The following is a 16,588-nucleotide window of genomic DNA, read 5'->3' as shown; positions in this document are numbered from 1 at the left end:
CCTCCAACTCAACAAGCCCCAGAAATGTTGATATAATTGTCTGCTTGGTGTCACTAAAGTACCTTATCACAACTCCCAGGTACTTAGAAACACTTACATCCGTGGACTCATCGAGGAGGAGGCTGAAACACTGGTCACCCACATCTGCTACCAACTTTTTCAGAAAGTATCATGCTAGAACACCATTAATCATTTCTGTGCACTTTCTCCTGTGCATTTTGAAGTGGGTAGCAGCAGTGGAGTCTGAGAAAGCAGCTCTACATGCTTCTCCAATGTAATCACATGCCAGCATGGAACACAGTGTTCAGCGATAGCTAATGCCATGGTGGCCTGAGCCTTTTTTGAAGAGTCATGTGTTTTTTTTTTTACATCACTAAGTTTGGTGTAGAACGAGAGCAGCCTGACAATACAGGTAGTATGCCCGTGTATCATTTCCAATAAACAGCTTCAACCAGCCATGGATTCAGGGTTTGATTCCCACTCCTTTCTGTATTTTTGAGTGTACAGTTTAGACTGAGACATGATGAGCTAGCCAGCTAGATGTTTAGCTTATGTCACAGAGAGGCACACACAGTGGACAAGGTGAGTAAATGACTGAGGCTCTGTGGGTCAAATGCAGTGATTTATTTTTGTGCAGTGTGATTTATTTTAGACAAAGAACATTTTACATTTACATCCCGCCCTGAATGTAAGCCAGGGTGGGATCCGCCAGTGGAGGCTTCCCGCATGCGCGATTCTCTTTGGGACGGGGGTGGGGCCCACGGCAGCACCCGCTGCTCGTTGAGAAGAGTAAGAACGAGTCTCCAAAAGTCTCCAATAACACCAGAAAAAGTCGCTAGATTTGTCGCTAGTCGGTTTTTTGAAAATGTGTAGCTAGAGGGGTCTGAATACTCGCTAAATATAGTGACAAAGTCACTAAGTTGGCAACACTGGGATCCTGCCCTCAGGCTGCTGCTGCTTCTTCTTTATTCTCCTTCTTCTATGATATCATGGCGGTCCGCAAACAATTGTTTAAGTGCATGCTTACACCTACTGAGCTGGAATGTACGATCAATCACGATCTGCCCAATTCTGTACTACCATAAAAATAAAATTCAAAACCAAATAAATTCAAAACTTCTACTATACCCTCCCGCAAAACTCCTCCCCAACCCCATTCAACTTGATCTATATCATGCTGAAACACTCCACCCTTAGGATTGTTCAGCATGTCAACAACCATTTCAAGAGTAACATCTGTCACCCCTAATATCTATTTTGCCATCTCCACAATAACCTTCAACCTGGCATTTCTGCTTTCCACAGCCCAAGTCGTATTAATAACCTTATCAATAAAAGCTATGAAGTCAACTTTTATCATTGTCCAAGTGTCATTTGACACTGCACATTCATGAGCACAACATTTCTGAAAAGGCCTTGAAACCATGCCAAGACAAGCACCAACCCTGACAGTAGGTGCACTTACTACAGGTACATCCATGTAAGCTCCATCAGTCCGCAATGTATTTCTACCAATCTGTTTTACAGCCTCTGCATATGATACATCATGACTGATCCTGTATCTCTGAGCCTCTCTATCCTCTCTCTGTACCTGGCATCCACCAAATGCTGCACTGTGTTCTCCCCCACAATTACGGCCGTTAACCTTGACATTGTTTCCACATTCACCGTAATCATGTTCCCCTCCACACTTGGCACATCTTTTCTTTCCTTTACACTGAGCAGTTACATGTCCCATTCTTTGGCATTTAAAACACTGCAGTGCATATGAGACACATTCTCTAACATTAAAACTAAGGAATCCTATCTGTACTTTTCTCAGCATCACTACTAATAAGCTTTAACTTCTTTGACACTCTTTCCTACTGATTAACCTTTTGGCCTCCCTTCACATTTTCTTTAATATCATCTGTGGACATAGATATTGGGAACCCAGTGATGACTCCCCTCAACCTCTCATAAGCAGCACGGACATGGCTTTTAATCTTCTTCCCATTAAGCTTTTCCATTTTTTTCAAAATCTTCTCTTGCTGAGCCTGAGATGCAAACAGATCCACCTGCACTCTCCAAAACCTTTCCCACAGCTGTAGCACCACCTGGGGGTGTAGACTCCAGTCCACTTCCGGCGGGCCATTTCTCTAAAGCATGTCCGTTGCCTGGTTCAGGACCCCGGGGATGTGTGCTGACCACAGTGGCACTAAGCGAGTCTGAGCCCACAGCAAGAGCTCCGGAGCCAGTTTGTGGAGGTGCCGTGAGCTCAGTCCCCCCTGGTGATTGATTGTCTGATCTGACCAGGACATACTTCCCCTCCAAGTAGGGCAGGAACTGTTGGAGTGCCGCCCTGAGCTCCAGCACATTGAGCCTCGCCACTCCATGCGAGGCTCCAGCGTCCGCTCTCTGCCATTCCTTTGAACAATGTCCCCTAACCCGCTAGCGAGGCATCGGTGCACACTAGCTCCCCGTGGTGGACTGTGTTCAGTGTCACTCCCTCCAACAGGAAGGAGTGAGAGCGCCATTTTGACAGAGTCCTCACACATGTATTCGTCACCGATAGCTGACGATGTCTGTGTTATCTATGGTGCCACATGGTGAGAGTTGAACCATCGCTGGGGTGGCGGCCTGAGGTGAAGAAGGCCCAGCAAATCAACAGAGAAGCCAACGTGAGTAGGCCGAGTAACTTCTGACACTGTAATACGGACACGACTCGTCCTGTATCTTCCCCAATCTTACCTAAGGGAGACGTGCTCTCATAAGAGTTGAGTCGATCAACATCCCCAGGACCACCATCTGTGAGGGAGTCAGGTTGCTCTTCTCCCTGTTTAGGGTGAGGCCCAGGTCTTGAATGTGCTTCAAGATTATCCTTGTGTCTGCTAGCACTTTCTTCTCTGTTGATTGAGCACACACCAGACAGTCGTCCTGGTTGTTCAGCACTAGAATGCCCTAGGACATGATAGTCGCTAGGACTGTGTCCATGCACTTTGTGAATGTACGTGGCGCCAGTGAGAGGCCGAACGAGAGGACTTTGAATTCATAAGCCACTCCTTCGAAGGCGAAACGGAGGTACTTCCAGTGATCTCGATGAACTGGAACGTGGATATACGCATCCTTCAGGTCGAGCGTGGTGAACCATTGGCCACTCGAGATTGCCTGCAACACCCACGCTGGCAAGAGCATCTTGAACTTGAGCTCTTTTAAACATTTGTTGAGGCCACACAGATCCAGGATCGACCAAAACTATGAAATATGTGGAGTAGAACGCACTTAGCCATTCTAGCGGCTCTAAATTTCTGATTGCATCCTTGCTCAGGATCTCCAGCCGGAGCGCCTCCTTCCTCACCCCATCTACCACTGAGGTGACTCAGATGCCCCTGTAGGGCGGCGGCCTGAATTGGAACTGGAGCTTGTGGTAGGGTGCGCAGTTGCCAAAAACTCCTGCAGTGTCTCTGTCTTTGCTCAGTCTTGTAGTCTGCTGTATGATGTTGTCGAACCCTGGCCCAAAGGTGGAACCTAATGAAGGCGAGCTCCAAGAATATTTTCTGAACTGGCGGTGGACGTTTAGACTGCCAGCCAAAGATGGCGGTGTGAAGTCACCATTGAAGCCAAAGCCTTGCCTTTAGCATGTATAATGTCCATCTGGAGCATAGTGAGCAGCCTTGACACCTCTGTGGCCTCCTTAAGAAGCTCAACACCACCCTCTGGGAGGCAAGGGATCAGCAAGACATGGTAGGATTGCAGCATTGTAGCCGCATTTACGAGATGTGCCATGATGGTAAGGGTCTCGAAAGTGCTTTGCATCCATTCGTCGCTTACTCTTTCAGGTCCTGGTTCGAGTTGAGGCACCTTGCCAATGATCTCCTTGTCAAGGAGGATCATGGCAGCCACCATGTCATCAATCACCGGATAGTGGTCTAGCCCCAAGGACTCTGCATTCCTTAGGAGAGTCCACAGCCTAGTCTGGTTGTCGCAACAGAATTACCCTCTAGGACAGGACAGGTCATATAGGCAGGCAGAGTCTGCATCCCCGTGGGCAGGGGTACCCTGCATCTCTCACAATGAAACGTAAATGTAATTCCTCTGTGAAAGTGAAGCCAACAGTGCGATTGTAACGGTATCCCTCGTCATCTGAGGAAGAGTAGTCAAGATCGGACCAAAAGAAACAACGATTGACAGCTGCCTCTGATTGGGAACCATACCAGGCCAAAAGCAGAAATACAAAACATAGAACAAAAACATAGAATGCCCACACCAACTCACGCCCTGACCAAACTAAAATAGAGACATAAAAAGGGAACTAAGGTCAGGACGTGACAGTGATATTACTATGTGTCTATATTATGCACTGTGCAATACTGGAATAGGGAAAATACTACAGACCTACAGTACCAGCATTAGTCTTATACTTATTTTTTTATTTCACCTTTATTTAACCAGGTAGGCCAGTTGAGAACAAGTTCTCATTTACAGCTGTGACCTGGCCAAGATAAAGCAAAGCAGTGCGACAACAACACAGAGTTACACATAAACAAACGTACAGTCAATAACACAATAGAAAAATCTATGTACAGTGTGCAAATGTAGAAGAATAGGGAGGTTCCGCAATAAATAGGCCATAGAGGCTAAATAATTACAAATGTAGCATTAACACTGGAGTGATAGATGTGCAGATGATGATGTGCAAGTAGAGATACTGGGGTACAAAAGAGAAAGAGGATAAATAACAATATGAGGATGAGGAAGTTGGGTGTGCTATTTACAGATTGGCTGTGTACAGGTACAGTGATTGGAAAGCTGCTCTGACAGCTGATGCTTAAAGTTAGAGAGGGAGATATAGGACTCCAGCTTCAGTAATTTTTGCAATTCGTTCCAGTCATTGGCAGCAGAGAACTGGAAGGAAAGGCGGCCAAAGGAAGTGTTGGCTTTGGGGATGACCAGTGAAATATACCTGCTGGAGCACGTGCTACGGGTGGGTGTTGCTATGGTAACCAGTGACCTGAGATAAGGCGGGGCTTTACCTAGCAAAGACTTATAGATTACCTGGAGCCATACACTATCTGAAGGAGAGGAGATGTGAACGGGGTTTGAACTGCCTGATCCAGGGGGAGGGGAAGAGCACACAAACTCACACATGTTAGCTCGATCCTAGCGTGTGGGTCGGCTGTAACTCATGGCACGTTATAGTTTATTCTACCATACATGGGGGTGTTGGCAGGTTGTAAGGTGTGAGCTTAGTCCTGCGGTGGTCTGCTCTCGTTAAGCTAGCTACTGCATAGCTCGTTCACTGTTGAACAAACAAGAGTTTTGACAAGATGTAAACTGCCCTGTGAAATACCAGCGTGGCACGCCTAGCGACATGTGACTGACTCTCCAGGGAGAAGAACTGCAAGCCTGCCGGAGCAAAACATACACAGACTCTCTATCTTGCGGGGTTAGGCTAACCGGGAGGATTCCGGTGGACAGACAAGTCACAGACAACTAGGACAAACTCTCAGTGCCGTAATAGTAGTAATTAAAACGAGATGGCACAAGCCAAACTGAGTGGGGGGACAGCAGAGCACCCTGATGGAGAGGCTAGCTGCTCCAAGCTATTGAATAGCTGCGGGTATACTTCTGAGCTTTTACACCCAAACATAGAGCTCTTACCAAGTGAATCCTCTCTGGAATGAGTCGAGAAAAGAGAGAAGTGGGAGTAGTAAGACGGGGGCTATTTTAGGGGGTCAGCCGCTGCACTACCCAGTACACAGGATTCATCTAAAATTCTTACTCGGAATGCATCCTGGTGAGGGGAAGAATACCATATTGGAGCGATCCAATATAATGCTACATAACAAAGACAGTATTTGTATTTATTATGGATCCCCATGCCTTGGCAGCAGCTACTCTTCCTGGGGTCCAGCAAAATTAAGGCAGTTTATATAGTTTTAAAAACATTAAACTACATTCACAGATTTCACAACACACTGTGTGCCCTCAAGCCCATACTCCACCAGTACCACATATCTACTGCACAAAATCCATGTGTAAGTGTTTGTATAGTGTGTATGTTATCGTGTGTGTGTGTATGCATGTGTCTGTGTTTGTGTTGCTTCACAGTCCCCGCTGTTCCATAAGGTGTATTTGTATCTGTTTTTTTAATCTAATTTTACTGCTTCCATTAGTTGCTTCATGTGGAATAGAGTTCCATGTAGTCATGGCTCTATATAATACTGTGCGCCTCCCATAGTGTGTTCTGGACATGGGGACTGTGAAGAGACCTCCTGTGGCATGTCTTGTGGGGTATGTCCGACATGCATATCATTCATATTAGCTCTCTGTGTACATCCAAGGGCCAGCCATGCTGCCCTGTTCTGAGCCAATTGCAATTTCCCTAAGTCCCTTTTTGTGGTACCTGACCTCATGACTGAACAGTAGTCCAGGTGCGACAAAACTAGGGCCTGTAGGACCTGCCTTGTTGATAGTGCTGTTAAGAAGGAAGAGCAGTGCTTTATTATGGACAGATTTCTTCCCATCTTAGCTACTGTTGTATCAATATGTTTTGACCATGACAGTTTACAGGGTTACTCCAAGCAGTTTAGTCACCTCAACTTGCTCAATTTCCAACTTGCTCAATTTAGTTGAGGTTTAGGATTTAGTGAATGATTTGTCCCAAATACAATGCTTTTAGTTTTTCAAATATTTAGGAGTAACGTATTCCTTGCCACCCACTCTGAAACTAATTGCAGCTTTTTGTTAAGTGTTGCAGTCATTGCAGTCGCCATAGTAGCTGACATGTATAGTGTTGAATCATCCATACATAGACACATTGGCTTTACTCAAAGCCAGTGGCAAGTCGTTAGTAAAGATTGAAAATAGTAGGGGGCCTAGACAGCTGCCCTGGGGAATTCCTGATTCTACCTTGATTACGTTGGAGGGGCATCCATTAAAGAACACTGTTCTGTTAGACAGGTAACTCTTTATCCACAATATAGCAGGGGGGGGGGGGGGGTGTAAAGCCATAACATAGGTTTTTCCAGCAACAGACTATGATCGATAACGTCAAAAGCCACACTGAAGTCTAACAAAACAACCCCCACAATCTTTTTTCATCAATTTCTCTCAGCCATTCATCAGTGCTGTGCTTGTTGAATGTCCTTCCCTATAAGTGTGCTGAAAGTCTGTTGTCATTTTGTTTACTGTAAAATAACATTGTATCTGGTCAAATACAATTTTTTCCGCCAAAAAAGCCAGTAAAGTGGGCTTTACTATTCTTAGGTAGCGGAATGACTTATGCGTCCCTCCGAGCCTGAGGGCACACACTTTCTAGTAGGCTTAAATTGAAAATATGGCAAATAGGACTGGCAATATTGTCCGCTATTATCCTCAGTAATTCTCCATCCAAGTTGTCAGACCCTGGTGGCAATAATTGTTTCACCCCTTCCCCCACTCACTTTACGGAACTCAAAATTACAATGCTTGTCTTTCATAATTTGGTCAGCTATACTTGGATGTGTCAGTGTTTGCTAATGCCTAAATTTGCTAATCTTGCTAATGAAAAAATCCTTAAAATAGTTGGCAATATCAGTTGGTTTTGTGATGAATGAGCCATCTGATTCAATGAATGATTGGTTGTGCAGCCAGGCTTTTTTGCCATTCCTTTTGCCTCATCCCCCTCAACCACACAATTGTTCAATTCCTCATCAATCCATGGGGATTTAACAGTTTTTACAGTAATTTTCTTAATGGGTGCATGCTTATTATTAACTGGAATAAGCAATTTCATAAATGTGTCAAGTGCAGCCAAATATTCTTTACATCAACAACATAGAAATCACTACAAAACGTATTGTATGACCTCTTATACACTATATTACACCCAGCCTTTGGAACTTCGGTTTTCCTAGATATGGCTACTATATTGTGATCACTACTTCTGCAGCATTAGTGAAGATGTGATCAATACATGTTGTTGATTTTATTCCTGTGCTGTTTGTAACTACCCTGGTAGGTTGACTGATAGCCTAAACCTGATTGCAGACACTGGTTACAGTTTGAATCTTTTTCTTGAGTGGGCAGCTTGATGAAAGCCTGTCAATATTTAAATCACCCAGAAAATATAACCTTGTATTGCTACCACTAAATCATCAAAGGTATTATCTAAGTGAGTTTCAGTGATAGTCAAAATATGAATGTCATCTATTACTAGCAAATTATTGATTTCATGAACCTTGTTTCTTCAGCTACATATGTTAACGTGGGTTATTTGGAGCACTTTTCTTCTGGGATGCTTACTTGTTTCCATTGCTTTACTGGGAAGCTTAGCAGAAGTAGATATGCTCATGTTATTTATGTTAGTGCAGGGTGAGCTGCACACAGTGTATTTCCTCCTAGGGCACACTGCCTCAGTGCTAACAGTATAAATCTGGTTCATAGGTACATGATTACTGCATACAATAGCTGTAGCATCAGCATAGGCATTCAGGGCAGTTAGAAGGACATAAATTAGGTTACTTACATTGTGTCTACCAACGCCCTTGGTATAATGTACATTTGGTAGGGATTATCTGAGATGGGCTTGGGTCAGTGATAAGTCATTGTCTCAACGCAGCCTTATAATGATTTGGGTGTATCCCATCCTCCTTATAAAACATGTTTTGTTTCCAAAAGGTATCGAAATAGTCAACAAAAGTTACACCCATTGAGCTGCAATAATCACGTAGCCAGTTGCGAAGAGAAATAATCCTGATAAATCGTTCAATGCCATGATTCAGAGGGCACAGGGCCAGATATGATGGGTCTTTTGTTAGTGTCTTGCAGAGAGTCAATCAGCACTTTAAAATCAAGTTTCAACTGTTCAGAGCTACCCTTCATAATGTCATTAAAACCCGCATGGACTACGATATAATTTATTTCTATGTCCCGACGTAGTAAATTCGGGAACAGCTTAGTAATGTCATTTACTCAAGCTCTGGGATAGGACATTGTTTTTGCACCAGGAACTGTCACATTTCTTACCATGGAGCTGCCCACAATAACAACTGGCGAGAAGGACAGGGAAATCAGCCAACTCCCACGCTTCACAGGATTTGCAGAACCCTTTATGGACGGGCGAGAGGCAGGATAACTTGAGCCCGTTGCTCCCATTGCCTGGTGCAGGCCTCTGACAGATGGAGAAGCCCCGCTCGATCCATAGCAGGGACGGAAGGTTGCCAACGTTGACTTCGAAATCGTAGGAGTAGGCACTGCAGCCGCAGACACAGGCACCCCCAGCGACGAAGGTTCAGGAAGATCAAACTCCAGGACAGCAAAACTATTTGTTGTTTGTATCCGCTCCGGGCCTCTCGTTAGGAGTGTAGACTGCTTTGCGGGAGTCCACTGTCTTCTTCAATTGTCATTGATTGTCTTGCTCCTCTTGTTGTGCTCCTTCAACTCCGCTATCAGATGGGGGAGCTCTGGGCAACACCGGCCAGTTGGATAACAACAAACAACAAGGCAGAGATGCATCCAACAAGCGCAAACTCCGTCCAGGCACCTGGGTAAAAAAGGTAAACATTCCATTCTGCATTTTCCCCAGTTTCTTACGTAGGCTGTCGACCTGTGTGATCAAGGAAGCCACCTCAAGCCTATAATCCTCAGCAAGGAAACAATTGAATCTCTGACTGATCCGGTTTGTCCCGAAACAAAGCATAGTAGATACAGCTCCTACAGCGCTAGAACCATTCATTTATTTCTCCAGACAAAGAGGGCTCCATTGCAAAACTCATCTGGTACTAACTTCTTTAGCTTGAAGGCTAGCAGCTAAGCATCCCTGTCAAGCAGGCTTCAACGTGTCTGTTAAGCGGGATTCTGGGACAAAAAATAGCATTCCTGGCTGTTAAAAGCTAACCGCGTCGCGGAATCCACACAAAAACAAGTTTGGTATACATATTTAATGAATATTCCTTATGTTTTAGTCAAAAATAACAAACGGAATGTTTCCATCATACAGTGTTCAACCGCGTACTCTGAAGATTGGAGAAGCAACTATAGCCAATTGAAATCCCGATCACACTTCTAGGCGATGGCGAGTTGCCTAGCTAGGCTCAATCTAGCCTAGCTAGGCTCAAGTCTCGCACCGAACTGCGCATGTGCAGGCCGTCAAATCAAAGGCACTCTTTCGATATAAAGTTGTTTTTGACTAAATTGAAAACGTGTCAGTTTGTCACTTTCATGAGGTTGGAGTAATAACATATTCAACTACTTTAGACATTGGCTATAATCTAGGTTGTGCCTTTAATTTTTCACTTCTCTCATTGACTTCTCAAACCCCAGGCCTGGTCTGTTTGATCTGTTTCGCAAGGGTTCCCGGAACCCTCGCAATGTTGCGCCTCTGGGTTTAGAAACTTTGTGAAATGTGATACCTTATCGACTGTATCATCAAGTTAGATATTCACTTTTGTTTATTATCTATTTCACTTGCTTTGGCAATGTAAGCATATCTTTCCCATCCAATAAAGCCCCTTACATTGGATTGCTTTAACTATTTGCACATCGTTACAACACTGTATAGACATAATATGACATTTGAAATGTCTTTATTCTTTTGGAACTTGTGTTAGTAATCATTTCTGTTCACTTTTTATTGGAGGAGCAGGAGAACGTAAACATATGTTTCCCATGCCAATAAAGCCCCTTGCATTGAATTGAATGCTATAACATATGATGTGGTTAGCTGATACTGAAAATGCCTTTCCAGATGTTGTAAGATCTGGCATCCGTCAGCAACACCAGAGGAACGCTTCCGTTGCATGTACAGAGTATACGTCATTCATGTGCGACGGTGAAAAGCCCCTACCTAGAAGTAGAAGATGGACGTCGAACGGATGTTGGCATTGCGACTGGCATAGCTCTCAATTAGATTACAGTGCAAGTTTACTCCAAACACGCTGTTAATATAAAGCAAAAACAAACTTCTGTTACTGAATTTTGACAGACCATTTTCATTCATCATCGTCAGTGTCTTTGGTCAACTAGCTAGCTGATGTTAGCTTGCTTGGTAGCTAACAGTAACGTTAGCTTATTTTTTCGGGTTTAGCTAGTGAGCTAAACTTGTCAAGAAATTACATTATTCATTGGCATAGTGAACGGTACCTTGTTGGATTTACTTACAGCGAAATAGTTATCTTTCACGTTTGAACTATTAACTAGTCTCAGGCGGCCTTTGCAGTCGGCGCAAGCTGGCAAGCGCAGTAACGTTAGCTACTGTAGTTAGCTAGCTATGGCTTCCAGGCGAGGAAATTGTAACAGCGGCATGGATTCTCCGTTGAATAGCAATAGCACAGCCGGTGGTGCTAATCGTAAACAAAGTATAATCAACGCACCAAACCGAGCTGGGACTGAGTCTTGTGATCGTAAAGTAGAGAAAGCTGAGTATGCGCACCAAGCATGCCAGGGCAACATGACTATATCCTCACTCAAGACACGGTTAGCCCCGACCATTCGAACCACGTTATCCGCTGCTGTGGATACCCTCTTGGGCGAGGTAGTACTTGTGCTCAACGAGACCCAACAAGAGCTGGTTAACAAGGAGCAGGAGAACGAAAGGCTCAAAGTGGAATTGAGGACGTTGCAGGAATGTCTTAGCAGCGCCCAAAAGTTAATTGACCAGTTGCAAATTCCTTTCCCTGGTGCACAGACCATGGGTCAGTCAGTTTTCGCCCCCTCTCTCACATCTATTGGCTCTATGAACACAGGTATGGACAGGGACCGCCAGAGCAACCGTAATGTCAATGGCGCGGACGGGCGGTGTGTTTCCGGAGTCGACCTAGAGATGAGTGGCTCTCTCAGTGAGTCTCTGCATGGGTACGACTCCAGGGAGGACTATAAAATGTGTCAGCTCTCTATCCAACCAGACGGTTCTGTGACCAACCATTCTATGGACTCTTATGCTGCCAACACACCTAACATCTGCTCTGACCACAGCCGGCCAGGTAAATTATTCCTATTTGTCATAAGGCAGTCCTATGTAGATATAACAATTTAGAATATCACTTCCTACACTATATATACAAAGAAGTATGTGGACACCCATTCAAATCAGTCGATTCGGCTATTTCAGCCACACCCGTTGCTGACAGGTGTATAAAATCGAGCACACATCCATGCAGTCTCCATAGACAAACGGGCAGTAGAATGGCCTTACTGAAGAGCTCAGTGACTTGCAACATGGCACCGTCATAGGATGTCATCTTTCCATCAAGACAGCCCTGCTAGTGCTGCCCCAGTCAACTGTAAGTGCTGTTATTGTGAAGTGGAAACGTCTAGGAGCAACAATGGCTCAACCACAAAGTGGTAGGCCACACAAGCTCACAGAATGGGATCGCTGAAGCGCATATTTCGTAAAAATTGTCAGGCCTCGGTTGCAACACTATCGCGTTCCAAACTGCCTCTGGAAGCAACGCCAGCACAAGAACTGTTCGTCGGGAGCTTCATGGAATGGGCTTCTATGGCTGAGCAGCTGCACACAAGCCTAAGATCACCATGCGCAATGCCAAGCGTTGACTAGAGAGGTATAAAGCTTTTGGACTCTGGAACAGTGGAAACGTGTTCTCTGGAGTGATGAATCACACTTCGTATTCTGGCAGTCCAACAGACCAATCTGGGTTTGGGGGATGCCAGGAGAATGATACCTGCCCCAATGCCTAGTGCCAACTGTAATCTTTGGTGGAGGAGGAATGGTCTGGGGCTGGTTTCAATGGTTTGGGTTTGGCCCCTTAGATCCAGTGAAGGGAAATCTTAACCATATGACATTCTAGATGATTCTGTGCTTCCAACTTTATGGCAACAGTTTGGGAAGGTCTTTTTCTGTTTCAGCACAACAATGTCCTTGTGCACAAAGGGAGGTCCATACAGAAATGGTTTGTCAAGATTGGTGTGGAAGAACTTGACTGATCTGCACAGAGCCCTGACCTCAACCCAATCGAACACCTTTAGGATGAATTGAAACGCTGACTGCGAGCCAGGCCTAATCGTCCAACATCAGTGCCCAACCTCACTAGTGCTCTTGTGGCTGAATGGAAGCAAGTCCCCACAGCATTGTTCTAACATCTATTGGAAAGCCTTCCCAGAAGAGGGTAGGCTGTTATCGCAGCAAAAGGGGGACAAACTCCATATAAATGCCCATGATTTTTCACGAGCTGCTGTCCACATAAATTTTCTCATGTATGTGTTGTGGTTAATGCCATTCATTTTGAATGATTTGAAACATTTGAATATCTGTGTGCTTACAGCCCTTTCTGTTATTTTGTACTAAACAGATGAGAGGAGGCAGCAGCAGGGGACACGAGCAGGAGGAACAAGATTTGAGATCAAAGAAGAGCAGGGGCCTGGTACAAGTTCAGGTCCAGAGCAGGCTTGCAGGAGAGGGCCAGGGCCGAGGAGTGCTGGCGGCAGTGAGCAGACTGCCCAGAATGTGGGTGATCTGGGATATATCCATGTGGTGGAGCAGGAGGGGTCATTGCGCTCTGGCAGCTACTCTCTTCGACACCCAAAACCCACGAGGCCACGTACTGCCACTGGTGGTCCGACTCAGGGTGGACTGGCAGGACAGAAAGTGGTGTTGAGGTCTCCTGGAACAGTGGGAAGGGACAGCATATCCCCAGGGAGGGCGGGAGAGACAGCAGGACCATCCACCTCTCCAGGAGATCCAGATGCAGATCGGCCCCACCACTGTCTAGAGTGTGGGAAGACCTTCCGCCTCATCTCCAGCCTGAAGAAGCACATCCGCATCCACACAGGAGAGAAGCCCTACCCGTGTGGGGTGTGTGGCCGCCGCTTCCGTGAGTCAGGGGCCCTGAAAACCCATCTTCGCATTCACACAGGCGAGAAGCCCTACTCCTGCTCTGAATGTCCTAAAATCTTCCGCCATTTAGACGGCCTGCGCAAGCACCAGCGCACCCACACGGGTGACAAGCCCTATGTGTGTGCCATCTGTGGCAAGCGTCTGAGCCGACTGCAGCACCTGAAGCACCACCAGCGCATCCATACTGGAGAGAAGCCCTGCATCTGCCCCTTCTGCAACCGCACCTTCAAGGAGCCAGCGGCGCTGCGCAAGCATGTCCGCACTCACCGTGAGGAGTCTGGCAACATGGAGGCAGGCTTGGGAGAGGAGCCGGACCCAGACGCCCTGGACAACATCAACAGCCTCCATCCTGCTGCCCCCTCCCCTCAGATGAGGTTTGATGAGTGGGGAGCTGAAGGGGACGATGTGGACTGTGTGTAGGATGGCCACATCCTTCTGCCTAGTGCATTAGGTATATGACAGTATAGAGTCTTCCTATTCCATTACTGTTCTGTGTGAGGAAGTCTAAAATTCCATCCCTGAGAAACAGGCTATCTACATCCTTAGTATTGTCACTTGACCAGGGTAGCCTATTCATTTCAGAGACACTTCATGTGCCTGTCTGACCCCCTGACATATACTTTAGTGCATTATAATCTTAGAAATGTGAAAGTAGTTTATAGAATATGAAATGTACCCATGTCTCATGTCCCCCTTCTCCCATGCAACTCCACAAACTACCTGGTGTGTATCATCATTGTCTGCTGGAGATACTCATCCTTTAAGGTGCTCGTCATGTGTATTTTCATATGGAATGGAGTTATATGCAACCATGTCCAAAGACCATTTTATAGAATTGTAACAATAGTTAGTTTGCTACTATTAATGCCACCGCCATGGTGACATTAAACGGAGACTCAGCGATGTGACGTTACCATGAACAGCAGTGCAATAACTTCAGAAAGAGCGCAAGGCCTTGTTAGCAGTGGTGGGGGGGAAGTACCCAATTGTAAACGTACACATACCTTAACAGACAATGACTCAAGTGAATGTCACCCAGTAAAATACTGGAGTAAAAGTCTAAAAGTATTCGGATTTAAATATACTTAAGTATCAACAGTAAATGTAATTGCTAAAATATACTTACGTATCAATTGTAAAAGTATAAATTGTCAAATTCCGTATATTAAGCAAACCAGATGGCACCATTTTCATGTTCTATTAATTTATGGATTGCCAGGGGAACACTCCAACACTCAGACATAATTTACAAATGAATAATTTGTGTTTAGTGAGTCCGCCAGGTCAGAGGCAGTAGAGATGACCAGGGATGTTCTCCCTGGTCCATTTTCCTGTCCTGCTAAGCATTCAAAATGTAACGAGTACTTTTGGGTGTCAGGGAAAATGTATGGAGTAAAAAAATACATTATTTTCTTTAGGACTGTAGTGAAGTAACAGTGGTCCAGAATATGAATAGTAAAGTACAGCTACCCAACAAAAACCTACTTACAGTGCCTTGCGAAAGTATTTGGCCCCCTTGAACTTTGCGACCTTTTGCCACATTTCAGGCTTCAAACATAAAGATATAAAACTGTATTTGTTTTGTGAAGAATCAACAACAAGTGGGACACAATCATGAAGTGGAACGACATTTATTGGATATTTCAAACTTTTTTAACAAATCAAAAACTGAAAAATTGGGCGTGTAAAATTATTCAACCCCTTTACTTTCAGTGCAGCAAACTCTCTCCAGAAGTTCAGTGAGGATCTCTGAATGATCCAATGTTGACCTAAATGACTAATGATGATAAATACAATCCACCTGTGTGTAATCAAGTCTCCGTATAAATGCACCTGCACTGTGATAGTCTCAGAGGTCCGTTAAAAGCGCAGAGAGCATCATGAAGAACAAGGAACACACCAGGCAGGTCCGAGATACTGTTGTGAAGAAGTTTAAAGCCGGATTTGGATACAAAAAGATTTCCCAAGCTTTAAACATCCCAAGGAGCACTGTGCAAGCGATAATATTGAAATGGAAGGAGTATCAGACCACTGCAAATCTACCAAGACCTGGCCGTCCCTCTAAACTTTCAGCTCATACAAGGAGAAGACTGATCAGAGATGCAGCCAAGAGGCCCATGATCACTCTGGATGAACTGCAGAGATATACAGCTGAGGTGGGAGACTCTGTCCATAGGACAACAATCAGTCGTATATTGCACAAATCTGGCCTTTATGGGAGAGTGGCAAGAAGAAAGCCATTTCTTAAAGATATCCATAAAAAGTGTCGGTTAAAGTTTGCCACAAGCCACCTGGGAGACACACCAAACATGTGGAAGAAGGTGCTCTGGTCAGATGAAACCAAAATTGAACTTTTTGGCAACAATGCAAAACGTTATGTTTGGCGTAAAAGCAGCACAGCTCATCACCCTGAACACACTATCCCCACTGTCAAACATGGTGGTGGCAGCATCATGGTTTGGGCCTGCTTTTCTTCAGCAGGGACAGGGAAGATGGTTAAAATTGATGGGAAGATGGATGGAGCCAAATACAGGACCATTCTGGAAGAAAACCTGATGGAGTCTGCAAAAGACCTGAGACTGGGACGGAGATTTGTCTTCCAACAAGACAATGATCCAAAACATAAAGCAAAATCTACAATGGAATGGTTCAAAAATAAACATATCCAGGTGTTAGAATGGCCAAGTCAAAGTCCAGGCCTGAATCCAATCGAGAATCTGTGGAAAGAACTGAAAACTGCTGTTCACAAATGCTCTCCATCCAACCTCACTGAGC

The 16,588-nt window shown here is 45.0% G+C and overlaps 1 protein-coding gene across 1 annotated transcript; it reads left to right on the top strand.

Moving 5' to 3' along the window:
- Positions 1-10,809: 10,809 nt before the first annotated feature.
- LOC139388701 (uncharacterized) lies at positions 10,810-14,626 on the top strand. Its single transcript, XM_071135551.1, has 2 exons — positions 10,810-11,942; positions 13,269-14,626. The coding sequence occupies exons 1-2, from the start codon at positions 11,231-11,233 to the stop codon at positions 14,231-14,233; spliced, it is 1,677 nt and encodes a 558-aa protein (XP_070991652.1). The 5' UTR covers positions 10,810-11,230; the 3' UTR covers positions 14,234-14,626.
- Positions 14,627-16,588: the final 1,962 nt, after the last annotated feature.

Source organism: Oncorhynchus clarkii, chromosome 29 (assembly GCF_045791955.1).
Source record: "Oncorhynchus clarkii lewisi isolate Uvic-CL-2024 chromosome 29, UVic_Ocla_1.0, whole genome shotgun sequence".
Lineage (NCBI taxonomy): Eukaryota > Metazoa > Chordata > Actinopteri > Salmoniformes > Salmonidae > Oncorhynchus > Oncorhynchus clarkii.
This window is presented reverse-complemented; position numbering and strand designations above follow the sequence as displayed.